The sequence below is a fragment of the Taurulus bubalis genome (assembly GCF_910589615.1).
Source record: "Taurulus bubalis genome assembly, chromosome: 17".
NCBI lineage: Eukaryota > Metazoa > Chordata > Actinopteri > Perciformes > Cottidae > Taurulus > Taurulus bubalis.
Genome location: NC_136605.1, coordinates 3,444,089 through 3,471,737, shown reverse-complemented (window position 1 = coordinate 3,471,737; position 27,649 = coordinate 3,444,089). Strand labels below are relative to the sequence as shown.

General features: G+C 42.2%; 3 protein-coding genes across 3 annotated transcripts; 2 read left to right on the top strand and 1 right to left on the bottom strand.

The window, feature by feature from the left end:
- Nucleotides 1–6,558: 6,558 nt before the first annotated feature.
- Nucleotides 6,559–10,805, top strand: slc16a3a (solute carrier family 16 member 3a; the record flags this gene model as incomplete). Its single annotated transcript, XM_079232558.1, has 5 exons — nucleotides 6,559–6,781; nucleotides 7,604–7,747; nucleotides 8,065–8,675; nucleotides 8,762–8,942; nucleotides 10,399–10,805. The coding sequence occupies 5 exons, from the start codon at nucleotides 6,559–6,561 to the stop codon at nucleotides 10,803–10,805; spliced, it is 1,566 nt and encodes a 521-aa protein (XP_079088684.1).
- A 4,051-nt stretch (nucleotides 10,806–14,856) lies between these two features.
- dus1l (dihydrouridine synthase 1-like) lies at nucleotides 14,857–23,330 on the top strand (the record flags this gene model as incomplete). The annotated part of the gene is made up of 13 exons (XM_079233659.1): nucleotides 14,857–15,093; nucleotides 15,718–15,826; nucleotides 15,903–15,953; nucleotides 16,053–16,165; nucleotides 16,264–16,346; nucleotides 17,159–17,262; nucleotides 17,384–17,531; nucleotides 19,003–19,099; nucleotides 20,348–20,436; nucleotides 20,581–20,750; nucleotides 20,837–20,874; nucleotides 21,004–21,079; nucleotides 22,135–23,330. The coding sequence occupies 13 exons, from the start codon at nucleotides 14,857–14,859 to the stop codon at nucleotides 22,311–22,313; spliced, it is 1,494 nt and encodes a 497-aa protein (XP_079089785.1). The 3' UTR covers nucleotides 22,314–23,330.
- A 545-nt stretch (nucleotides 23,331–23,875) lies between these two features.
- Nucleotides 23,876–27,259, bottom strand: LOC306749529 (tryptase-2-like; the record flags this gene model as incomplete). Its single annotated transcript, XM_079232838.1, has 5 exons — nucleotides 23,876–24,185; nucleotides 24,602–24,738; nucleotides 25,480–25,754; nucleotides 26,215–26,392; nucleotides 27,208–27,259. The coding sequence occupies 5 exons, from the start codon at nucleotides 27,257–27,259 to the stop codon at nucleotides 24,006–24,008; spliced, it is 822 nt and encodes a 273-aa protein (XP_079088964.1). The 3' UTR covers nucleotides 23,876–24,005.
- Nucleotides 27,260–27,649: the final 390 nt, after the last annotated feature.

Sequence of the window (27,649 nt, the reverse complement as noted above, 5' to 3'; positions counted from 1 at the left end):
AGGAACATCATGGTCCTCAATGTGTACCGGTATTGAGTATGACCTATATAAAATAATGTTGATGTGGTAATGATCTTAAATCATTTCATATCCAGTATTCCTCCCTATCCTCGTATTTTGAGTGTAATTAATTTGCCCCCACCCCCAAAAAAAAATCGCACAAAGTTTCCGTTATTTTCTCAAATCATCTTTAGATAATGCAATAATATGTTATTTATTTTGGCCACCCTATTACATTTAATTATGTAAGAGACTTAATAATGTAAGAGACTTGAATATGAATTAATAAAACATCCCCCCCAAAAAAGACTGGATCATTTGTTTCTCTTGTTTCACATTGCCCAGTGCCGCTAGTTGTTCCATTGCTGCAGTGACATAATCTGACCACAGGGTGGTGCTGTGGGGCAACACGAACACCTGCGTGCTGCAGACAGGACAGTTACCTAACAGGTCAGGCTGCTCCTCCCGAGTCGAGTAGTGCTTTATATCAAGACCATTATATATATTCAATTCTTTTTTTATAATAAAATTTGAGCATTTTGGGTGTTCCAGGGAGGAATGTCTGTTAGAGGCTGCTGGGCTAAGTCGAGAGCGTGCATGAGAGAATAAACACACATGCGCCCTGTCCAGGGGTGTTGACGTCAGCAAACAGCTTTTTCTCACAGCACAGTAGTTGTATTTGTTCCCTGATCATTAACACTTAAGTCAGTCAGAGCATTAAAGGAAAGCGATGAGGACGTATGGCTGGGGTATAGGAGCCCCTTTCTGCCTCTGTTGGGAAAAAAACAACCTCTAAGTCATGAGTGAGCATCTTAAAATAATGATGTAATATCTCAAAATAATAGTTTTATCCAAAAAATAATAAGTTATTATCTCTAAATATTCACACTAAGTCAACATGTTAATTAATGCCAATAATAATTACATAGTATCTCCAAATAATGACTTAATACCTCAAAATAATTCTCATTGCTTTGAGAGAGTTTCTCAATTTAAGAACATTTATTTTTGTTTTGTTTGATAATGCATTGATAAATAACGCTTATAAAAGCCCACCATGTGAAGCCATCTATTGACCTTGACATCAGTCTGGTTAGAAACCGTTCTCCCATCACGTCCCGGCCCTGTAAATAAAACAAGCAGCAGAAATAGCAGCGCGAGCGGCACTCTCATTGGTCACTGCTGCGTGAGGACCTTGAAAAGGAGGCGTTAGGACCCCGCGGCAGGAGCGCCGCTCCTCGTTGCCCAGCTGATGGTCGGAGAGGAGAGGAGAGGAGAGAGAGAAGAGGAGAGGAGAGGAGAGGAGATGAGAGAGCATCATCCCCGGTGAGAGACAGACAGGACGCCGCAGGAGGTAAGATCAGTCACTGCGTGCAGTCTGACGTCACGACCGCATGCCGCATTCATACTATCGGTGTCCCGTTATGTCCGTCACATCGCTGCGTTTTTTAAATTTTTTTATTCACCTGTAATTCGCACAATAGCCGGCTGTACATGTCGTGACAAGAGTTGTGACATAAAGAGTGTGGAGGGCTCTCCGGAGTGCTGGGATGCTGTGTGGAGGGACTGGCTGTTTTAGTCTCAAAACTAAAAAACCTTTTATTTTGAAATCACATATTCTCTCATTTAACCAGGCAAAAGTGTCTTGAAGTTACATTCTCTCTACTGACCCATCTCAAAATAATGATTCCGCATCTTAAACAAACATAACTGAAAATAAGGATTTAGTATCTAAAAGATTTTTGAGAAATGTTCTCATTATTTTGAGATACTGGTCGACTCCTCTGGTTGTATAGAAGTCTATGTAAATGACTCTACTTCTCTCTTGATTTATTCCCTCAGTAAACATTGTAAACATGAGTTTATGTCTCAATCTCTAGTTTCAAGTCTTCTTCAATACAGCATGATGTTCATTTAGTAAATTATCGTCATTTAGAGTCAAACAGACCATAAAGCTGCATATGCTTTAGGGCGGGGCTTACTGTGATTGACAGGTTGTTACCAGCACATGGTTATATGGTTCATTGGCTGCCAAAAAACAACATGTCGACAGCCGTAATCCAAGATGGCGACGACAAAATCATCCAACTCAACGTCCACAACGACTATCTCCACTTCTTATACAGTCTATAAATAGCGTTTTTAACTTGATGTTTGTGACAGGTAACTACTTACATAACTAGTACAGGCCTATACGTTGTTGTTGCTATATGAAGTTTGTTTTTTTACAGCCTATAGAGCCACATTTCTTCTACACTGACATATTATTGCCTGATGAAATTAAAGGAAATCTCTTAGCAAGCAATAGCTTACTTACACATCAAGCAGAAACAAAGCAGCTTTATCATTCATTTGGATTTCATTCATACTCTCGTTTAGCTCTGTTTTGGGTCTCCACCAACTCATGAGGGAAATATCCGTCTCTTCAGCGGCTAAATGCTCCACTAGGTTTCCCAGCTGGTCTCTAGCTGTGTTTGTCTGTTTGCTGCTGAGCAGATATGTACCGTGGGTGTATGTGTAGATGCGGTTGATAGCTGTCGTTCACTACGAGGGACACCTTTCATATTACACATGGGTGTAAATACCAGTGGTGATATTAAAATGTTGAATTACTGCAAAGATGAAGTCTGGCCAAACTCATCTGAGTTGACGGCACATTCTTACCCTTTCTGATGTGTGCTTGTCTGTTTATCCTATGAATGACTAATATATATATATATATATATATATATATATATATATATATATATATATATATATATATATATACACTACCGTTTAAAAGTTTGGGGTCACCCAGATATTCAACTAGCTCAAAGAAAGGCCAGTTGTAAAGCTTCTCTCACCAGCAGAACTGTTTTAAGTTGTGCTAACATAATAAAAGGGTTTTCTAATCCTCCATTAGTCTTCTATGCGATGAGCAAACACAATGTACCATTAGAACACTGGAGAGATAATTGCTGAAAATGGGCCTCTATACATACACATATATACACCTATGTAGATATTTCACCTTCCTAAAATAATGGCCTACGTCATTTTTTGTCAAAAATGATTTTCTTGCCTAAATTCTCTCCTCATGATACTGGCCACCTCTGGTAAAACCGCCTGAGGATCAGTTGAACAGATCATGTGATTCTACCCCTCTAGTATAACAACCTATGTCAAGAGTGTGACTTAGGCCATTTTATGTTTACTAAGTCAAAAGACAATGTGACTTAGGAAATTTTACAAGCTTTTCAAGATGGCATTTTGAAGCTAGCATTTAAGCTAGCAATTTAGTTAGCATTTGTGTCAATGAAAATCTCACTCAAACATAATGCCTGTTGTGCACCCCGATTACATCTGGCAATAGGATTACATTTAAGAAGGTGACGATAACATACAACAACATATACATTAGCCTTCTGGGTTAAGAATGCTGCGAATAACAGAGCTTGCTTCATGACCAGCAGATATAAAACGCCCCTCAACGTCTAAAGGTGCATTCTGTTCTGTCCCCACGTTGCCAGCACACTGTCGATGTTTTAACATTCAGGGCTTTGGGTTTGCTTTTACTAAATCCGACAGTGTACCTGAGCTGTTTGCTGAACCAGCGAACGCAGCATCCATCAGTTAGATGTTTTGGCATCGAGTGTGATATCCAAGGAGACTCAGAGGACGTCTTTTATGAAAGTGGATAATACAGTCCAAACAATATCCCCAACAATAAAGTCACATTCCCATCAGCGAGGCCTGAAATGTTAATGTTACCCGGAGACACTGGATTGCCCAGCCTGCATTTTCGGTTGTAAATTAACCTCCAGAGCCGCCGGCTGTTTCCTTCACTGTCCAAACAGCAGCTGAGTGTCCGTGCTGCTTTATTTGTTGACATCCAGAGAGAGAGAGAGAGAGAGAGAGAGAGAGAGAGAGAGAGAGAGAGAGAGAGAGAGAGAGAGAGAGAGAGTGTCTCCTGGGACTTTAAGATGTGAACAAATGTGCCACAAAAATATCCTGACCATCAGCAGCCACGATTTGGACTCATATACTGGCATAAATGTTTTATACATGAACCGGCTTATTGAGGTTGTCTCGGCCGAGCTGCTGAGTTGTGGTTGTGTTCAAAAGCCACGTCTGGCTCCAGAGACCCGCTGGAACTGTAAATCAGTGCTGGCCCATTACTGAGATTAAAAGGGTGCAGTAGTTCTCACTGGTTACTGCTGGCTTGTAAATACTGATGAGGGAAAATGTGAGAATCAGTTTTAATGTTCAAATTAGATCACATCTGTAGATTTGACAAATGTCTTGCTTAAAATGGTATATACAGAGTTCTTACGGTCATGGAAAACCTGGAAAAAGTCATGGAATTTTAAAATGGTTATTTCCAGGCCTGGAAAAGTCCTTGAAAAAAAAAAATCCCAAAGTGTAGTAAAAGTCACGTAAATGTGTTATATTCATGTGTTCATGACGTTCATTTACGCTGAGTTTGAAATAATTAATATGCTTTTAAAAGAAAGACGCTCAAAATATAAGCAGGCATACATACAGGCATCTATATAAATGTGTATTCTTTTAATCAAACTATTGTCTCATTCATTTGTGTCATTTAAGGTTTACTGTATGCTTTGATTCTCATTGTTAGTTTAAATACTACATTTACTCACTTTTTCATGTTTACACCCAGATTTAACAAAATATTTGATCATGGAAATTTGGTTTAAAGTCATGGAAATCCACTGGTCTAAATGTGTATGAACCCTACATGTAGTTGGTTATTGTTTAGTTTTTTTGTGGAGTGTGGTTCATAACTATTAGGTCTTAGCTTGAAGGCGCTTCCAGTTGCATTACAGTGTAGTAATTGTAGCCATTTTAATACATAGTCTCAGCCTAAAGTTACCATGAGGACCTTATAACGTGTTGCAAAACAGTCTAAGTTAAAAACTGATGTCTCTATAATGACCTACATAAGTAACCGAGACCATCAGCGAGAACATTGTTTCTTTCTATGGACTTATTCTTAATGCTTATCACACCGATGACAGTACATTTGCAGGCGAATATTTCACGCTTGCATGTTTACTCATCACTCAAGTAAGAGTGTGATTTTATGTTTTGTCCTTATAATACTGTAAGGATCCCTGTTACCCCGCGAGTATCGGGCAGCACAAAGAGGGCAACACACGGTGGTGTGCAGGTCCGTAACAAGCTTTATTTTCGACAGGTAAAGTGCAGGTATGTCTGGGTTGTCGTTTCCTCGACTGTCAGCCGTTCCATCGTCTCTGCTACCTGTCTCCCCACTCCTCCTCAGCCACTGCTTATATGGGAGACACACACACACACACACACACACACAAACAATTGCACCCAGCTGAGGCTGATCACACCTCATCACGGCACCTGTTCCCTGAGTTGCTTTTCCCCTCCCCCTCTGCAGCTGAGCTAACCACAACCCTGACGCCACAAATACTTATACCACTAACTAGCTCTACTCTACTTCCATGCCTTGGGATGGGATGGCAATTATTTAAGCCAGGCATGTTAACTCATGTAGCATGATAAGTGGTCTTCAAGTACACACATGATCTCTTTCGTGTTTTAAAACAACGCCGCTTGAGGTGAGAAATGAGAAGCTGCTTTTGTCTCCCCTTTTTATTATTTGGATGGTAAATGTCTGCCATCTATGCCGCCAATCTATCGTTGTAAACTACATGATTGCCGTGGCAAGAGAAACGGAAATATATGTTTTTCTGATGCATAGAAGACAGAAACACAAATGCTGCTCCTTGAACCGCTTTCCCTTTCTGGTTCTTTGCTTTAGTTCCTGATTGGGTGTCTCCCACCACGGCTCAGCCAATCAGCGCTGCTACACATCATGTGGGACTGTGAAGATTCCTGAGGGGAGCGCGTTGGAATCTGTGTGAGCGATCGCTGTCCTGCACTGTTTTCATGAGTTTTATAATCCACACATTCAGAGCTTTAAATGCACAAAACATTATAATCCACACATTCAGAGCTTTAAATGCACAACGCAGCAGCGGGAGCTAAAGCTTTAAAGGCATTACGTTCACAATTCAGAGCATTGTTGTAACCGCAAACCACAATTTACTATGTAAAGATATGACGTCGTCTTGAGCGGAGGATGACGTCACGCTCACTTCTTTAGATATTGCGATAGTTCAGCCGTCGCCATGTTGAGAGCTGTGTGGAGGAAATCCTTCAATCATGTCATTCAATCCCTTTTAAGAGTTTCTACAGCAATTCCAGTCAATGATACCTTGTATCACCATTCATTCACGAAATGCCAATGGTAAATAGTAATGTTAAAAACACAAGATAAAATAATCCTATTAGTCCCGTAGTGGATTACAACGCACACAGAGGTGGAGTGGCTTTCTCTGCTCCGGACGCCATAATTCCACATCTTTAATAGCAAAAAGTAGTTTGTTGCTAAATTAACACTCTGAATGTTGTTACACAGAACCGTTAAAGATAAACTCGATCCAACTGCTTGTCTTCATTTTCCTTTTTCTTCTCCTAGCTTCTCTGTCGGCTTCCATTGAAACACAGCCCCAGAGCACCATGGGAGGCGTGGCGGCGGACACGGGTGCCGAGCGGGTGAAGGCTCCAGACGGCGGGTGGGGCTGGGCGGTGCTCAGCGGCTGTTTTGTCATCACAGGTTTCTCCTACGCTTTCCCTAAAGCGGTCAGTGTGTTTTTCAAAGAGCTGATCAGGGAGTTTGGGGTGGGATACAGCGACACGGCCTGGATCTCCTCCATACTGCTGGCCATGCTCTACGGCACAGGTGAGCTGCCGCCTTTTCTCTTGATAATAAAGGAATAGCAAGACCTTTTTGGAAATACTACATATAAACCATACAACGAGGGTACGAGAGATTTGTATATTGTTATATATTGATTAATACTATTTTATTATTTTTGGATATGATTAAACTAAATACTATTAACTGTAAAAACAAATCAAACTTTTCTTGTTTTCTCTTTTTTATGAAGCCCAAATATGTTCAGTTTGATTGCCCCGAAATGTCAGAAACAAACTTTAAAACAAAATCTAAAAACTTTGCCAGTAGCTCTGAAACTTAAGTGGGTTTAGCCAAAACGTGTGTCCTTGCATAGACTGTAGACCTTGGATGTACATTAAATTCCCCCTTTTCTGACTGTTCTCATGGGAATTTCACTTAAAGGAGATGTATCATGCTCATTTCCAGATTCATACTTGTGTTTAGGGTTTCTACTAGAACATGTTTCTATGCTTTAATGTTCAAAAAGCACTTTATTTATCTCACACTGTCTGCCTAAATATACCAGTGTTCATCCTCTGTCTGAAACGCCCCGTTTTCGTGCCTGTCTCTTTAAATCTCTCTCCTGAAAAAAGCTTTTTAAAACGCACAGTTTCCGAACACGGGCTGTGAGCATTTCCTTGTGGATTGAGCGTCTTGATACACGGTATTCATATAGTGGTTAGAACCTGCTTTATAATCAAAAGAGACATGGAAATCTCACTTTCAAATATGTATTGAGGCTTTCAAAGTCGTATTTACCTGCTGTATGACACAATCAAGAACCAGACGCACACATCTCGACTGGTTGCATTGTGCTCCGTCCAGGTCCTCTGTGCAGCGTCCTGGTGAACCGCTTTGGCTGTCGTCCAGTGATGATGGTGGGCGGCCTCTTTGCCTCTCTGGGAATGATCCTGGCCTCCTTCTCCACCAGCATCATCCACATCTACCTCTCTATCGGGGTCATCACAGGTCTGCCTGTTTTCTATCGCACATCCTGACTTCTCCTCACCGAGATGAATGAATGAACAAACCTGTCTAGCTCTGGCTCGCTCCAGTCCTGGCAAGCGTGGACAGTATTTTGATTTGTGACAAATGTGGATATTTGAGGGTGTAGGTAGTTATCCTTTAAAAATAGCAATCAAGGCATATCACACTGCTGTATATGAACCCATTAGAAGCAGACGGCTCTCTTGAAAACTTACAAAGCAATGGATGTTAGATTGTTGAATGGATGTTTGAATAAGGGAAATCAAAGAATATAAGAATATTTCCTTCTTGTGCTGCAGGTTTGGGGTTAGCCCTGAATTTCCAACCATCTCTCATTATGCTCAACCGCTACTTCAGTGAGAAGCGCCCCCTGGCCAATGGGCTATCGGCGGCAGGAAGCCCCGTGGCCCTGTGCTGCCTCTCGCCGCTGGGCCAGGTCCTCCAGTACCATTACGGGTGGAGGGGGGGCTTCCTCATCTTGGGCGGCATCCTACTCAACTGCTGCGTGTGCGGGGCCCTAATGAAGCCTCTGGTTGCGCCCAAGGCACTCAAGTCCAAGGACCTGGAACAAGACAATGAAGAAGGAACAGAGAAGAAGGAAAAGCCCAAAGCCAAGCTGCTGGACTTCTCTGTGTTCAAAGACTGCGGCTTTCTCATCTACACTGTGGCGGCGTCCATCATGGTTCTGGGGCTGTTTGTTCCCCCGGTGTTCATCGTGAGTTATGCCAAGGAGCTGGGGAATGAGGACACCAAATCGGCTCTGCTGCTCTCCATCCTGGGCTTCATTGACATTTTTGCGCGGCCCACGTGCGGCGTGATTGCCGGACTGAAATGGGTGCGGCCTCGGTGCATCTACCTCTTCAGCTTCGCTATGCTCTTCAATGGAATCACTGACCTGGTCGGATCACAGGTGGGTGGATGCTTGCTCGTTATGGATCTAGAAAGTCTATAAAGAGGTTGCTCTTCCTTCACAATGCATTTCACGTGTCTTACCAGGCCAAGGACTACGAATCGCTGGTGGTTTTCTGCATCTTCTTCGGCATCTCCTACGGTATGGTGGGTGCCCTGCAGTTTGAGGTTCTCATGACAATAGTTGGCACTGAGAAGTTCTCCAGTGCCATCGGCCTGGTCCTGCTCATGGAGGCCATTGCTGTGCTGGTGGGGCCGCCTGGTGCAGGTCAGTCAGCGCAGAGACATCATTCATTTTAAAGGTCTTCAGAATCGTAAGAAGCTAAGGCGGTTGTATTTCCGGTAGTCAGGTTAACCTACGGACCATTTATAAAAGTGGACTTAGTCACTGTGATGTCACCCCATTGGTTTGTGGATGTCAATTTTGAAGTTTCAAATTTGGCCTTTTGACCCTCGCCATCTTGTTTTTTGGAACCAGAAGTAAACATATTTGGAGGGTGGAGCTAGGTAACAGCTATCACTACGCTGCCAAGCTAGCTTAGCTAGCGAGGTGCATCTATACGTTATGTAAGAGCCATAATAGACTTTGACAAGATGTGTTTAGTGATTTAGTGAAGTGTGTTGAAATGCTCCTTTAAGTTACGTTACTGACTACGTCAGAGCCTATATCGCTCAGTTGAGGTTAATCAGTCTGCGGAGCAAGACAGTTTTTTGACCGTTGCGCCAAGTTGAGCTGAATGATTCTTGTATCTTTAGTTTTTGTTGAGTAAACTTCTAAAATGGAGTTACTGCCTCTGAAGACTCATTACGCATCAAGCTCATTGCCCAAACACAGACTGTAACAGTAGTGGTAATAGGGATAACTGGACGAAGACAAGATTGCCGCTACAGGTTACTTTAACTGTGATATAAATGGGTGCTAATTTTGGCTTGTGAAAAACAAGCTAAATGCAAAATGTGCATCCTGGAAAAAGATGAGCAGCCAACTGTTCAAAGTGTCTTTAAACACCCGAACACTACATTACACTGATAGCAAAGCCGTGGTAGCGACCATGTCATGCAAAGGGACCACGCCCTTAATTATGCATTACTTTAAGCCTTAGTATAATTTAAATGGTGAGTTATATTCCAAATTCACACCCTGTATTTTTTCATTATTCGGCAACCTCCGGTTCAGCTGCATGAAACTGAAGCAGAAGCGACTGACCAGCAGGGGGCATCTCAACCAGTTGCAAAAATAAGTAATTGTATAGAAATCTATTAGAAAATGACTCTACTTCTCTCTTGATTGATTCCCTCAGTAAACATGTAAATGCTACCAGAGCCGTATACAGGTCCTTTTCGCACATTGGTTGCGAAAAAAACCACAACATGACGCGGCCGTAATCCAAGATGACGACGGTGAAATTGCCGAACTCGAGGCTTCAAAACGGCAGTCCACAAACAAATGGGTGATGTCACGAGGACTACGTCCACTTCTCATAGACAGTCTGTGGGGATTGACTCACTTTTGGAGTATAATACTCACACTACCCCAAAATCCATGCAACTAGCCTTGTACCTCTCACCTGTTATTATTAGATAAAGTTAGGGTGTTGCTGCCATACTTGGACAGACTTACGTGCTGCGGGATGTATGATGTTTAAACAAGTATGTAAAGCAGCATTATATCTGTATGTCCTTTTCTATTTCTCCTCTCATCTGTTTCCCTGCCTCTCCGTCAGGCCGCCTTCTTGATGCCACCAAGAACTACATGTGGGTCTTCCTGCTGGCAGGATGCGAGGTGGTCCTCTCCGCCGTGGTTCTGGCCACTTGTAACTTCCTGTTCATCGGCAACAAGTCCTCAGCATCGGCGGACAAGCTTGACAGCATCACTGTGACGGAAGATGCCAAGACAGAGGTTTGCAGCAAGCCTGCAGAGATAAATGAGGAAGAAGAGAAGGGAGCAAGAGACGGGCAAGAGAAGGAGACAAAGGAGGAGGTGATTGAGGAGGAGGAGGGGACAGACAAAGAGAGAGTAGAGATGGTCAGGCCAGAGAGTGTAACAGTGGACTCACAGGAAGTGGAAAGGTTCTTGAAAGAGCCACAGCAAAGTGGGGACATGGCTACTAGTCCTGAAACATGCCTGTGATCAGGGATGGAGGAGGTTGGATGAGATTAGAGTCTATGGTCATACCTTTTATTAAATAACCTACCAGCAGGATCAAGGGAACGTTGAAGTGTTCTCATGACCCTATTGGATAGTTGTGCATTCCTCAAAATCAGTGCCTGGCGGGCGGCTGATTGCTCCTGCCATGTTGCCATATGAAATAGTAAATGTTACGTCAGCAATATTCCATCACTAGATGTTTCATAGAATAACTCAGTTTGAGCACCTTGTTTATATCAATAGTCTCACTTTGATGTAGCCACCAGCAAATGTCACAGGGGGATTTTGACGATATTCTATATTTGTGTCAGCAAATCCCATGAAAATACCATAACTACAGATGAAAATTAGGTTTTAGCTATATGTGGTGAAATAAATATGTTGGGCATTGTCCTGTAAATTACAGAAAAAACTTAAATCAATGTTTCCGACACAAGATGCTAACTAGAACTATATATGGTTCTTTGTCTCGTCCCCATTGGAGAATCCTTTTAGTTTTTTGGGAGAACCATTTATAAATGTTCAATCTTAATCTCTTTCTGAGGGTTCTACTTAGTACCACAATGTGAAGTTTATACCTAGAACCATCTGTGGACTGTGATCGATGCCACCCAAATCCTCCTATAAGAGGTTCTAGATAGAATTTGGAGGATCTTGGATGATCTTTTAACGGACACGCTTTCAACAATCCTTGGAGAACACTTTCTTCCAAAAGTGGTTCTTAGGATGAAAAGGGTACTTAATGAAACCCTTAGCCTCACAAAGAACTCTTGAAAAAACACTTCTTCAAAAAGGGTTCTCCAGAATGGGTCGAACGTCAGCCCTTTTGGACAACTCGTTTGGACAACGGTTGTCTTTGATGTGCCGTCAAATTAAAAAGTGCAGTTAAGCTCATGCTAGTGGCATAGCGGCAACTAGCGGGCGAACCACCAACACAAGTCAGCAGGAGCATGCTAGCACTGGTCCGTCAGTCACTTTCTGAGCTAGTTTGCATTCTTGCTAACTATCAATTAGCAAACCATGCCTCAGTATAACTGTTAGTACTTTCCCAGAGTAGTCAGCATTAGATGAAAGTGGATGGTGCATTAGGCTACGATAGCTTCCTTTAGCTCCCAGCGCAGTCAAAGCTGTTTGCTGCATTTCAAAAAGACTACGATGCCCGGCTGTTTTTTGGGGAAATTACAATATGTTTGTGATGGCCTAAAACACAGTAAGTTTTGGTGTTTTCATCGGATAGAATCACGCCATACTAAAACCCTTTAAAAATGAAAGACTGCTTTTTTGCTTCGAACGTGTAATAGCGAGTCAGAACAGCTTAGTTGTGTAAGCAGAAACAGCTTTCTATTAATGCTTGTAATGGTAAGTGTTTGCTGTGAAAACATTTGATAACGGCTCCCCTCACTTCCTGGTCTCCTGTGGTCTGCGCTTTAAGGTGGATTTGATGTTGAAGTGAGAAGTGGTTTCTGTCGTAGTCAGTACTAAATGGTTGCTAAAAGGCTTGTTGTTGGTCTTGTATAGTAGCTTTTGTGAAACCTCCTTGGGTTACAAGCAGGGCCCAAATATTCTCCACATCTTGGTCCTTCATCTGGTCTCATGTCTTTTTGATGAAATGTGGCATTGTAGTTTGTGATACGGTAAGCGACACACACACACACACACACACACACACACACACACACACACACACACACACACACACGCGTGTGAAACCGAAGAGCTGTTGGTTGCCAGGTATAGCTACGCTCGCACTCAACAGACGTTGACTGTGGTTAACTGCCAATATCGAGCTTTGGGAGTTGACAACTCAACAGCTGTGTGAGTGATGCATCAGTATCCGTGGTAACGGATGATTTCTCCAGCACAGACGAGCGCGTGGGACTTTGTGTGAAGTGTCACTCATCTTAGGAAAGGACCATAAAGTCTTCATTTCATCCTTCAACGGTGAGGCTGATCAGCTGGACAAGTTACCAAAAGCAATGGTGTGTTGTTGTTTTTTTAAATAGTTTTTAACGATACATCTGAAATATATGCTATAGGGAAGAAGAAAAAATATGTATTTTATTTTTTTAATGCTTCTATATGACTGGTCATTCAATTAAATATTGTATTTATTTTCAGATGTTATAGACTATTTTATTCTAATGTAAAACAGCTTAATATCATGCTCTCTCCTAGATGTATTTTGTTCTGTCCGTGACTCACTGTGATTTAAATGTGCAGTATGTGTGCATCTACTTGTGATAAATCTGTGTTTGTCTGACACAAAACCTCTGATCCTGGCAGATATATATATATATATATATATATGTATGTATGTATGTATGTATGTATGTATGTATGTATGTATGTATGTATGTATGTATGTATGTATGTATATATATATATATATATATATATATATATATATATATATATATATATATATATATATATATATATATATATATATATATATATATATATATATATATATATATAATGTGTCTGTACAAATTCCCAAGTCCTTTATGACACGGGCTGGTCTTGTTCATTTGGCTATTAATAAATATGTATTATTTTGTCTGTATTATTAAATTTATTTGTATCATTACTTTATTTAAAAAAAAGTTATTACAGGACTGTGTAAATTGCGTAGCTGTCAAGCGGGAGATGGTTGTGATTTTATATACAAAACATGAATACATTGTTACAGATTAGACTGTCCGCTCCACCTAGACTGGTACACAGGCACCACTCTGGCATAATGTGTTTTTCTACCTCTGATAATGCAGTTTAATGATTAGGATGCAGTATTTTTACATGCTTATATTGCTACTTTGAATTAAGTAGAGGGTCTGAATTAGTCTTCCACCCACTGCCTTCATCTTGGTTCTGCACGCTACGCCAGAAGAGGCGACCACACAGCAAAGTAGATGAATACCAACTATCATTTCTCACAAGAAGAACCAGAAGAACTCCCTGAAGAAGAAACAATAAAACACGTTATTCTACACTAGAGGTATGAGAATGAAAGGAGACAGCTAGTTGGGGGCCTCGACAAGGAGGGTACGGTTGGATAAGGCGTTCTGCAAGGTACCTAGAGTGGGTGCTATAAAGCACTGTTGCAGTATTTTAGGATAACAAGGATTTGTTATTTTATTTTTGTTGGTTTGTTTTTGTTATTTTATTTAGTAGTGTTGAAAGGGCAAGTGCTAAACATCCTGATTCACACTCCAACCAGTTGGTGGCGGTAATGCACCAAACAGTTGTTTGCCAACCGCCAATAAACCTTGAAAAAGACGACGAAGAAGAATGCCCTGGGTAAAGTTTCCCACCGGTCCTATTTCGCCGTTGCACACATTTGGAAAGTGCTGCGCAAGGAAGACCCTACAAACCACACAATTACTACAGGTGAAACAACACGATATGAAAACGTAGAGCGGAGACTTAACGTCACAGCTAGCACGTGACAGGAGCAGAGCGTGAAGCTGCCAGGGGAACAGGAGCGCGCGCGCGGCGTGTCCTGGTTGTGTCTCGCGGCGGCGCGTCATGTGCTACACCAACTGACGGTTAGCTTTGCTAGCTACATGGCAGCACACCTCAGGCACAGCTTCTTGATATTTGTCTCTATTCAGTGCATTCTTCTGGGTCGTGCTTGTCAATAAACATGACTGTCGAGTTAAATATGATCTATATGTTGATTAAAACTATCAAACCAACTTAAAAAGTTTTTTTTATATTTACTCATGCTAAGTAAGCAGTATCAACATATAGAGGGTGTGAGTAGACTAGACAGAAAGCTAATTCAGGTGTTCAATTCCCAGAGAAAATCCACAGACCTCAAACAGTCTGGGGTTGTAAAAAGTTGCAAATTTAAAGGTGCAATTCCTTATTTTTATTATCAGTTTTTATGTTTTGAAATTCAACACAGTTCACATTAAAAATGAATGTCTTTCCTTCGTCTGTCCATTGTGTTTACCACTTAACAACAATCTTTAATGATTTATTTTCTCCCCCCCTTTCCCCCCCTCCTGGTCCAGCAAAGCTGACTGCAATGGCCAAGCTCCAGGGCTTTGAGTTCTGGAGGAAGACCCTGAAGGAAGCCCGCTTCGTGGTGGCCCCCATGGTGGACCAGAGCGAGCTGGCCTGGCGCCTGCTGAGCCGGCGGCACGGCGCCCAGCTCTGCTACACCCCCATGCTGCACGCCCAGGTGTTTGTCCGCGACGCCAACTACAGGCGGGAAAACCTCTACAATGAGGTGTGTGAGGAGGACCGGCCTCTCATTACGCAGGTGAGCATCGCACGGGCAACATCTCCTTGTTTGTTTGTTGTCTCGTCACGAGACTCTTTAACATGTTTGTTTTCTTACTTTGATGTTTTGAGATTAATGGGGACTACAGCTTAAAAAAGAAAAATGTGGTCCAGTATTGAGGGAACCGGCTGCTGCTAAACGGCAGTTTAATGTAATCGCTCGGGGCAACTCTTTACTGTCAATGTACGTCCACTAAAAGTGCTTGTTTTTGCCACTGACAGACTCATATTGTTATTATAGATGTCTAAAAATATCATTGAAAGAACCCTACAGGGAAATAAAAATGTTTTTCTTTACGTTCTGCCTGATCCGGCCTGTTTGTTCCGTTTTAAAAATATCGAGTTCCCCTTTAACCTTAAACTGTGGCGCCCACTGTGGCAGATATTGCTATAAAAACGGTATAATTCACTTCTTCATTTACTCATAACCAGTAACATATAGACTGATATTTACACATCTGAACACACAACTCACATTATGCTCATTTCTTATAACAGTATGCAATTTTCGAGCAGAGGCCTAAAAATAGGTTGGTTTTAAAAGGTTAACGTCGTTCCTCATGTAATGCCAGTAATTCGCAATGTTGCTCTCCCTGTATGTCAGTTTTGTGCCAACGACCCGGAGGTGTTCCTTCAGGCCGCCCTGATGGCCCAGGACTACTGCGACGCCATCGACCTGAACCTGGGCTGTCCGCAGATGATCGCTAAGAGAGGTACGCACGCTTCACACAGAACCCTCACAGTCTAAGTGGAACGAAAGCTAAACCCGTCTTCACGCTTGTTTCTAAGGGCACTACGGAGCTTTCCTACAAGACGAGTGGGAGCTGTTGGAGAAGATGAGTAAGTCTGCCTTCAATTGATTGTCGGACTCTGGGATGAACTACGTGTAACTGTAGTGTAGTGCCGCTTGTCGGCTAACGCTCCCCCTCTTCATTTCAGTCAGGTTGGCGCATGAAAAGCTCTCGGTGCCCATCACCTGCAAGATTCGCGTGTTCAAGGAGCTGGAGAGGACGGTCCGCTATGCGCAGATGCTTGAGAAAGCTGGGTGTCAGGTGGGATCAATCACAGCCAAACGGAGATTGATTAACTGTTCATATTAGAAAGGTGTTAAACTGGTCCTAAACGTTGGCTTTGTCACATCTCTTCCTAGCTGATTACGGTGCACGGCCGAACCAAAGACCAGAAAGGGGCCATGACGGGCATCGCTAACTGGGAGCACATCATGGCAGTACGGTGAGCTGCCACCACCGTGTTCGCCTGTATTCAGTCTGGAGTGTCAGTCAGCATGTGACCAGCTCTCCCGATGGTCTCATAGTGCTTAAAACATACTCAGAAACGTCAGAATATGATCTAGATTGTCTTTGACTGAAATCCGCCGTTGTAAGGGGGACTTATGAATGTTTTAGTGAAACGCTATAATCGCTTCGTCATTTTAGGGAGTTTACGGAATTATTAAAACGTAAGGATCTTTACAAAATAAAAGTAAAACCACACGTCTCTTCTCACAAAGTTTACAGTACTTTAGCAATTTAAATGAATGAAATCGGAACTGTGGATGAGCAGATTTAGTTTTGGAAAAAAACACAATTCTCATTTCCGGGAGACTGGAAAAAAGAGCTGCGGGTTTATGAGGTTTAAAGGGACAGGAACCCCCAACTCAAAAATATTTTTTTTCCTCTTACCTGTAGCGCTGTTCATCAATCAAGATTGTTTTGTGTGAGTTGCTGAGTGTTGGATGTTTGTCAATGGTTGGAAGAAAATAGTTCCTCTGTGAAACTGGTCTGTCGGATTATCCTGAGTAAACGAGTCATGATTTCTGGAAAGAGACATCATGTTGAGTTTTACAAATGTATTGTTGGCCGAGTGACATAGTCCTGTTATATTTTAACAAGGCAAGTCGCACAAAAACAATCTAGTAGTGATAGGTAAGAAATATGTGAACTGTCCCATTTTTATGTTTGTCTCATCCTGGAAAAATCGTTCCATGAACTGTTTTGTGTGTTTGTTTTTTTTTGTTGTTTTTTTTAATTTATTTTTTGCTGCAGGAACGCAGTAAATATCCCAGTGTTTGCAAACGGCAACATTCAGCACCTGAGTGACGTGGAGCGCTGCATTCAGGAGACGGGAGTGCATGGAGTCATGACTGCAGGTCTCAATGTCTCCTTACACACTTTTTTCTTCCTCTCTTAGTTCAGGATGATATTTAATACTCAGTATTTCCACCGTTTTGAAATTTATTTTGGTGTATTGTCTAAAAAAAATTTTTTTAGAGGGGAATCTCCACAACCCGGCGCTGTTTGAAGGATGCAGCCCCCCAGTGTGGGAGATGGCGGAGGAATATCTGGAGGTGGTGAAGCAGCATCCGCCCTGCACTCTGTCCTTTGTACGAGCGCACCTCTTCAAGCTCTGGCACCACACGTATGTCTCTCTGTCTCTCTCTCATATATATATATATATATATATATATATATATATATATATATATATATATATATATATATATTTTTTTTCAATACCTGACTCTAAAGCCGATTCCACAAGCAAGGCCTCGCCGAGAAGGAGTCACGATTGTCCCATGCTTGTCAGCGTTGTCCGTGGTGCAACGAGGAGGTTTGAGCTGCCAGACCTGGGTGTCCGGGGAGTCCGTGAAGGTTTAAAACATGAATTACCCTCATTAAAGTCAGCATCCTTAAGATTTCAGGCCTGGTTGATTTGGCAACTCCCTGTGGTTACTGTGGAAACGGCAAGTGCGGTCCAACACTCCTTCAGCAGAGGAGCAACCGTGTCCCTGTGGCCGCTTTGAACGTGAATTATCAGCTGTAGGAAATGTCGGGTTGGCATCAGGTGGGAACCCATGAAGTCAATGTGGAAGTGTCTTAAAACTTTTATTCTCTCTTCTCTGACCAGCAGGAGGTGACTCCTCCAATGGAAAGAAGAAGTCTGATTGTAAAGAAGTCTATGAGAAAATGACTCCATTTCTCTTTTGATTTATTCCCTCAGTAAACGTCTCAATCTCTAGTTTCAAGTCTTCTTCAATACATCATGATGTTCATTTAGTAAATTATGGTAATTTAGAGTCAAAAAGACCATAAAGCAGGGGATGCTTTAGGGCGGGGCTTACTGTGATTGACAGGTCTCTGCCGCTCCAGAGCCGGATACAGAGTCACTCCTCTGCATTCCAAAGAGGGAAACGTCGTTCATTGGTTGCAAGAAACAAACAAACAGCGAAGACGAATCCACAAACTGTGTGACGTCACGACAACTACGTCCACTTACGTCTTATATAAGGGCGTGGAAATATCTCGTTCCTAAGACGCACCGCAATGCGGACGTGAACTATTCTGCATCCATCAGGGTTTGGTTTAATTTCAGTCTTGACTGCATGCCGCTGACATTTCCTGTTGCGCTTGTTTCTCGGTTCTCTGTGTTTCACGGGGGGCGGAGCTTACTGTGTGGCGTGGAGCCAAAAGGCGGCCTTCTGCTAACGCGTCGCGTTCGCTACCAATATTAGCCGCTCTGTTTCCACAGTGAAATTCAACCGTGGTGCTGTTCTTTCGAGGAAGTAGGAGCGAGAACAAGTCTGCTAGCTGCTCGTTTAGTTCATGCAGGGTAAAAATGCCTCAGCCTTTCAGTGTATATGTATGTGTATCTACACATATCCTAATATCTCCTAAGCTTGTGTGAACTTTATTGAAGGCATCCGAAGGAGGGAACCAGAATGACAAATGCTGACTAATTTTGCCTGTTTTTAGGACTACTTCCTGCAGCAATCTATAACGAGTAGTGACTTTTGGCCATTTAGTGGATGCACTGTATTCTGGGAACACATCTAACATTTCTGATGAATTTTAATTTAGAGATTTTTGTGTGTGTGTGTTTGTGTGTGCAGGCTGCAGATCCACCAGGACCTGAGGGAGGAGCTGGGCAAGGTGAAGAACCTGGAAGCTTTGGCCGGTATTAGCAAACAGCTGAGGCTGCGCTGCCAGGTAACGGCACACAGAGTTAAAAGGGATACACTGAATTTTAGAAACTTTTATATAGGTCCAGTGTGTAGGATTTAGGGGAGTCTAATAATTCTCTAATAAAAGAGGCAGAGGGAGAAAGCTTCCTCTCCCTCTTTCCTGTCAGTACGGTTTTTAGACACCAGTTGTGATTCTGAGTTCTTCCGATCTTCCTGGGCTGGTTGAGGGGATGCACCCAAAACCTCTTCCTCTTCTTCCTCCTCCTCCTCCTTCCATCCAGTCCTTCAAGTAGGAGAAGACATGAAGGCTCTCTCCTGCCATCAGACACGGATGTTCTTTGAACTAAAAGCTACAAGTCTTTGTTCCATGTCGTATTATTAACGTTCATGACGATACATTTGAGGGAGTGGCCTTGAAGGAAGGCCTGAAGGGCTTTTTGCAATAATTAGCTACTTTTAGCAACTTTACTAGCTGCTTTCATTGGAAAAAATTGGTTATATTATTTTTTTTAAATCTAGCATACTTTTGCTAGCTTCCCCAGATTACGAACCCTAGCTTTCAGTTAGCTTCATTATTTCTGACGTCATTGTAAGGTTTGATGGCCTCGCTCCATCCTCTGGGCTTTTCTGTGTCCTAGTACCGTGTGTTCGGGCAGGAAGAGAAACCTTTAGACAGACGGAGAAAACATTTTTACTAATCATTTAGCTTTTTGCTGACCGTAGCCGTGAGCTAGCTAGCTGCTGTTAGCAGAAGGCTAACCTGTTAGCCACATTGTATTGTCAGACTCTTCCTTCTAGCCAATTTTTCTGAAGAACGTTCAGCCGTTGAATCAGGCCGTCGTCATCTGAAGAGACGAGCGTGGGAGAACGGCACATTTTCTACAATAAAAAAAATCCCACGGCACACCAACACCCGAAAAAGTTTCAAAATGTCACATTGTAACATAACACAGCATATATGGTAGGTAACTATTGTGCTACCTACTGGCATGGAAGAGTATTTAATTACTCTGCCAACCACTGTATTGCAGGCTCAGACGCTCAACAATGGAAAATAATTTGCGGCAACTAAATAATATTTTTTGCAACCGATTAAGTGAAATTGGACATTTTCCCACGGCACACCTGACGATCTCTCACGGCACACTGGTTGAAAATCACTGACATGGATGTATTGCTGATGGACAAAATATACAGTAACATAGCTGTTAAACAGAAACATATAACAGTAACTGTACTGTGTGTGTGTGTGTGTGTGTGTGCTTGCGTGCAGGAGGAGATCGCCAGAGGAAAGGATGCGGAGGAGAAGGAGGGCGGCCTGCCGTTCCCCCACTGGATCTGCCAGCCGTACATCAGACCAGAGTGAGTCACCATACTTTATTGTATTTGGATCTTTTTACTTTTATACATTCGTAGACTTGACCTTGAGGGAACTGCCGTCTCACTGCGGGCAGGAGAATGAATCCTCTGAAGTTCTCTAACCCTACTGGCTGTTCCATCATCCAGGCCAAAGGAGCCAGACGCCAATGGCAACAGCAAAGGCCCCGAGGTGAAGAAGACGGTGTGTCAGAAGAGAGCGCTGGAGGAATCGGAGGCAACGGCCGACGCGCTCTCGAAAAACAAGCAGAAGAAGAGATCCCGAAACCCCAACAAGAACTTCTGTCCCGACCAGAAACGTGAGTCCGAACCTCAGACTGCGCACTTCCTCTTTCACACAAAGTACAATGCTGGGAAAAAAAGTGTTCCTCTTCTTCCCCCACAGCCAAGTACATCAAGTGTGAGCAGTGTGGGAACCCAAAGGTCAGTGTGTGTTTTGTATCGAAGGCGTTGTGATATTCTGTGTGTGTGTTTTGCCTCCTGCTAAGCCAAAGAATCAGGAGAACATTTCCAGTGCGGTGGTTTGATAATACGGTTTATTTTGCTCCGCAGGGAAATAAATGCGTCTTCAACCTGTGTCGAGGCTGCTGTAAGAAGAAGGCCTTCAAGGAGGTGGCCGACTGCCCAAGTCAGTACATCACAGATGACACTGAAAAGATGTTGCTTGAGTGCTAATCACTAATAGATCTTTTGTTTAGCTTGTTCCTCAAAGTCAAGGATCCTAATCCCGTTGTAGGATGGGTCCTTCAGAGGCTAGGAAATGCATGTTGGCCTATTAACAAAATTAATTAATGAACATTAATTACTATTTATTAGGGGTGGGAATCACCAGACGTCCCACGATTCGATACTATCACGATTCTGCGATATATTGATATATTCTGCGATTTTATTCCCTTTTTTTCACCGCAAATTGTCCCCAAAGGAAAACTTTGTCAACATATTGTATCTAAGAAGATAACGTTTTCAGTCTGTTCATCTCAATTCAATCATTTTTATTGCAGCAAAATGTGATCGTCAAGCAGACAAACTGACCAACACTTTCATAAATGTTGCACCTGACAAACTGAACTGCTTGTGTTACAGTCTGCATAGTCGCGTCATTCGAGCTGGACGCGCCAGAGGGGGCGGGGCTTATCTCTGTGGTTTATCTCAGTGCAGAGTTTCCATTTCTGCCTCCACCATGAAAATAACTACTATTTCTGCGTTATACTTGTTGTAGAAATCCCAAAGAGGTCGGAGCATCAAATGCAATACTATGCTGAATCGATTTCCCCCCCCCTACTATTTATAAACATACAAAACAGACAAGTAAGACGCTCTCCTCACACCTACTGGGGATTCACTCTTTTGGAATTATTCCTCAAGTGGCCATGCGAGGAACTGCACTTTTTCTACACTTTGCTTTGGAAGAGAAGTCTGTAAATGTTTTTATATAAATCAACTTGTCAGTATGAACACTTGAATAGCCCTCATTTAAATGATTAGGTCCTTAACGTTGTTAAAAGTAGTAATGGTCTAATGTGAATGAGAACAAATAATTTCTACTGATTTTTACACTTAAGTCAACTTTTATAGGAAGGAAGGGCTGTCATGTCGGCCATCTTTATTCAGTCTGTTTTCCAGACCAATGTTTAGGATTTAGGTTTGTTTAATATAAATAATCCAACCTTTGTTTGACAGGCCACGGGTTGAGGTTCAAAACCAGGGCAGACAAACAGAAAGCGGAGGAGGAGGAGGACGCGAGGAAGGAGGAGGACGCGAGGAAGGAGAGCTCAGAGACAGAGAGAAGCAGCAGCAGCTCTCCTCAGCCCTCAGAACAAAGTACAGAGCTGCAGGTGCCGTCCAAACCGCCACTCTGAGCAGGACTGAGGCGGCCTCTACGTGCACAAACCAAACTCTCGTTACTGCAGCACTCGGCCGTTAATTAATGCACTCGAAACATTTTGATGTCCAAAATGACATCATGGCGTCGCAGTAAATCACTGCTGCAGGTCTGCTGTAAGGCCGCTGTGTGGACCTGCTTTGTGTGATGTTTTTAGAGGATAATTGAAACTGAGGTGATGAGGTTAGTGTGTGCAGGTAGAGGTTAGCCAGTTATTAGTCGGGACGGACTGAATAGACCGCTGCTAAGCGACCTCGGTAAGGAAGAGACCGTCTGTCTGGATGGACGCTGATCGGCAGACCAAACCCGTGAAGTAACACAAACCTCCCATGCGACTGTTTGGAGGACTTTCTCAACTCAACCTGTCATCTTTTATTTTTAAGACAAACATTTTACAAGGTCATTTAGCCAAATGGGTTACAGAGACCACCAAAGTTAATAAGTGATTGCATTTTCTGCTCATTAGTTAATCTTTATTTTTATTATGGGTGAAGTAAAGTTTGCCTGCAGTGCATTGATGTGTATGTGCCTTTAAGAGAAGTACAGCTGCCTATCAGACATGAATCTAGGAGATGAAGTGGTGCTCAGTGTCTGCACGGCCTATTTAAAGGTGCTACCTGTGTAATCGTGCATGCATTGTTTTTTATTTTTTTCTCCTCTGTATATCGGTGAATTCTGTTAGTGTTTAGCCTAGCTTAGCACAAATACTAGAGGCGATCCTAGCTCTATCAAAAGAGATTTGTTGACTAGCTCGCTTGCTAACAAGAAGCTAACAAGACATTTTCTTTACTTTATTGGGGGCTAGCGGTTTCCATGTGATTCTGGTCTTTGTGCTAAGCTAACCTCTCATCTGACTTAAAGCCCTGGGAACTAGGTTTTCAAAAAAGTGTTTCGCTGCCTTTTTTTGTTTTGAATATTTAATGTTACAAAGTTTGTGAGAAAATCATCTTTAGGTATTATTAACTAAACTCTGAAACACTGCTAATCTGCTTCATCAGGACAAGGTGTGTGTGATTGGATGTTTAATAATCCTGTTTGGTGCACGGATGTTGGTGACACGACGGTGTGTCGTGTTTTTAAAGCTTCCAGGTTCGAAGGGAAACAACCAATCAGAGGCGAGGAGTCTTCGGGGAAGCTGTCAATCGCTGCTAATAATAATAATAATAATAATGCATTTCATTTTTAACGCACTTTTTCCTTCAAAAGAATCTCAGAGTGCTACACAGCGTGCTTGTGAAAATGAATCCAGATTGTGTTACTTCATTAACTATTTATCCCTCAAATGTAAAATGGAAAGGTTTTCTCCAGCCGGTGATGTTTGAACACAGTTAACAGTTGGCAGTTTTTCTTCGGGCGTGGTGGAATATTGTAAATTCCTTGAACTCAAAGGAGGCTGAGGAGCCTACATTTTTTTCACAGAAAATATGTCTTGTGCAGTGTGTTGGTTTGAGTTTGAAATGCAGTGGTGCAGCCTGTGCAGAATTCACCTCACACAGGTTTTATCAAAAATAATTCTCCATCATGACACTAAAATTGATGCTTCAAAGCTTTAATGCAAAGATGAACAGACCAGAGTGTGTCAGCTGTAGCAGAGGGACAACAGGGACTGAGTGGAACCTCAGGGGAGAAGCTATGAAAGCGTAAAGCAGGTCTCCAGCTTCTTGGACGGTTACATCTCAGCGGAGGCTTCCTCGGGAGGCGGGCCGTACTGCTTGATGAACTGCAGATACTCGGACACCTTGGTGTAGACGCCAGGGCGGTCTGTGTCGCCGCAATCGCTGTAACTCATGATGCCCACCTGCACGAAGCCGCCATCTTCCTTACACACCAGCGGGCCGCCATAATCTCCCTTTGGAAGCACAACAACAAAAAATGCTTATTCCACCATATCTTCATGCTACACTTAAAAAAGCACCACTTGAACGATACATTACTTTAACATTTTAGTCTTTACTCTTTTTAATTTACCGTTTAGGATAAACCTTTCAATTAGCTTTATGCTAATCATTAGTGGCAGTTGCTAAAGCTCTTAAAGTATCAAAGTAAAAGCACTCATTCTGCAGTAAAATGTCTAACTAATATATTGTTATATAGGCATTGTATGGATTGTGATTACCGATCCATCCATGCGTCAGTAGCCTTTCACTGTTGGAGGTTGTGGTGGAGCTACTTTTAACTACTAATAGTGCAGTTTTCCCAACCTTTAGGGCTCAAACTCCCTTCACACAGTGGAATATTTCAAGCGACTGAAATAGTAAAGCTCACGTTGCAGGCGTCCTCTCCTTCCTCGCCCCCTGCACACATCATGCCTCGAGTCAGCTCAGGACGCTTCTTCTTACAAACGCCGTTGGAGATGATGGGAACCTTTAGCTGCTGGAGGGTTTCCTCACCCGGCAGTGGTTCTACAGAGAGAGAGAGAGACACACACACACACACACACACGAGATTAGCAACCCATGTAAGGCCTGCATTTTACGGCTGGAGGTTTTCCTGTTTAAGGAAGATCATCCTGTTGGTTAGCTGAGCCTTGAGAGAAGAGAGCATACCGTTTTTAAATGTATATTACACAAGTTATAGCTTTAATACATTACATTTGTAGGTTATTTATTTGAAAGATTGTGTTAACAACTAAAAATGTAGCAAAAATTAAAAATAATATAATTTTATTGTAATTATTATTATAAAGCAATGCTCTTTTTTTTATTGAGCTTGAATTACATTTTCTTTTCATAAAACGTATATTATAATTAAGGTTTTAGTGTGACTTTATTTTTTTACAACCTAAAAAAAGAACATTTCACGTACTGGTACTCCAGAATTTCAATAAGAAATCATATTGGACACATTCAAAGCAGAATATATATTTATATCTTGTAGGGGATGAGAAGAAGATGAACTATTTGGAGAAAAACTAAACAAAAAAAGGTAAAAACTTGCCTCAAGTCTCCTTGAAAGAACATTTAAATAAAAAAATAAAAAATGTTTTCTTTAGCTTAATGAGCTCAGGATTTCTAAATCCTGTTTGGAAGTTTGTGTATGTGTCACACTGATCTGCAGGGACACACACACACACACCTTGTGTGTTGGTATTCATTAGTCCTTCCACAGGGAGTCCTATATGCTGCTTCATGTGCAGAACTTACTATCTTTCTCGATGTTCCCCCAGCCGGTGATCCAACAGTCGGAAGACAGCCCGGGGGTTTCTTTGGCCTTGGGCAGACGCACGAGCTTGACCTGCTCTGATTTTTCAATCGGGACGTCCATCTTTACCAAAGCGATGTCGTTCACGTAGCCGCCGCTGCTCAGGGCCTTGAAGTCGGGGTGGCGCATGTAGTTCTCGATGCCGTTGTACCCGACGGCTGCCTTTTTCAGTTGGTATGCGCCCACCACAACCATTGATTTAATCCTGTTAGGAACTCTGGCAACACAAACACACACATTTTTGGATCCCCCCCCTCTAATACCTGTAAAAACACACATCAGTAATCTAACATGCGAGTCGGTTCAGTTCAATTTCTTAGAATACCTACAACATAGCATGTCTACAAGCCATTTTATTGTGTTATACTTTACATAATAAGACGTTCTAAGATTTATTTACAAATTGAGAATAAGTAGATGAAACCTCGGTGCCTTAACGTTCTCACTACCACAGAAGATGTTGAAGGATGCAGCACGAGTATGTTATTGTATTATGAGCGTTAACAATTTCTTTGCTTAGTTTATATGTCAAAATGATCTTGTAATAGAAAAACCTTGTACGCTCATGGTTTTCTCACATTATGAGCTTTTATTACATTTAAATACTCACATATGCGCAATTATTACATTATGAGTTGCTACAAAGCCCACGTGCAAAAACCGACACACACACTTACGGTGTCAAGCAGCTCGCAGAAGTCAGCACCCATTGCTCGTGGATGATGCTGCCGCCGCAGCGCCATTCTTTTTTTTCCTCAACATCAGTTAAGTTCAGGTGGGTTATCCACGGCCAGTCGTTCCTTCCAGCATTCTTCCCTCCGATGATGGAGCTCCTCACCTCCGCCCCAAGCAAACCTCCAAAAAGCAAAAATTAAACCACGAAACCATGTAAACATACGTAACGTGAGATTTAACGTAAAAAGAAACGTAAGACACAACGTCAGCCAATTGGTTTCCCGCTATTCCACTAATCTGCAGTTTGCAATTTTCTACCAAGACATGCTGCAATGCACCAGCAAACAAGTGTATTTGAAAATGTTTTAAATGATCTTGGGTTAAAGTGAAAGTTTTAGGAAATAGGCTTCTTTCCGTTCTTGCCTACAGTTAGACGAGAAGATTGATATATCACTCTTATATTTGTACAATAAATATACATCTACAACCAGCACCCAGTTAGCGTAGCTTTGCATGAAGATTTGAATGAATGGGCGGTATGAGGAGGTTAAAACCATATTCACGTATGATTATGTCATATTGTCTTATAATAGGTATGTCTACCCAAGAGTTTGTCTCTTTCTGCCTCCCGTTGGTTCCACCCTCCGGATTCACAGCCAACTAAGTCGGGAAGTTAAGCCATATGCGTTAATGACACATGCGTTGAGTTCATGGTTTAAATTCTATTAAAAGCAACATTTCCACCATGCAAGCTACAACGTCTCCAACAGACACAACAGGGAGAGTGATGCATTTTAAACTGAAATCAAACTAAGATGTCCAGTTGTCACTAAAAGAAATACCAATATTATTAAAATAATGTATAATTACAGAGCAATTTTGCTGCTTTTAGCCATAAAAAACACAATTGTGAGACCTCATTTTACTCACTAACCTCCACTAATTGAGTGCAGATAAATCACCACAGAATAATATGATCATGTTTGTCGTCTCACCTCCAAGGTTGTGGATCAGCACCAGCACAGTGAGCAGTGCGGCGAAGGCCATGGCTGCGATGGAGTGAAGCACTGGCTCTGCAGGCTGCAGCTTTATACAATTCTTATCAGCACTATCAGCCCTCCTCCTCATCACAGACCACACGAAAAGTACTTTTACTCAAGTACTGTGAAGTAAGATACTGATGGTTTGCTTGAGTATTTCCACTTTGCAAGGCTCTGTATTTTTGCCCCACACCATTTCAGAGAGACATATACTTTTAACTCATAATGTATCTCAGATATAAATTGATACAGTTAATCATCCAACTCTTAAAATGTAATCCCCTATTATAGTTTAAACAAGACTAGAGAGAATATCCTGTTTTTTACAGATTTAAAAGCACCAAAGTATTTTTTACAGTGAACCGTTTGGACGCTTTTGATGCATTAATGCTGAGTT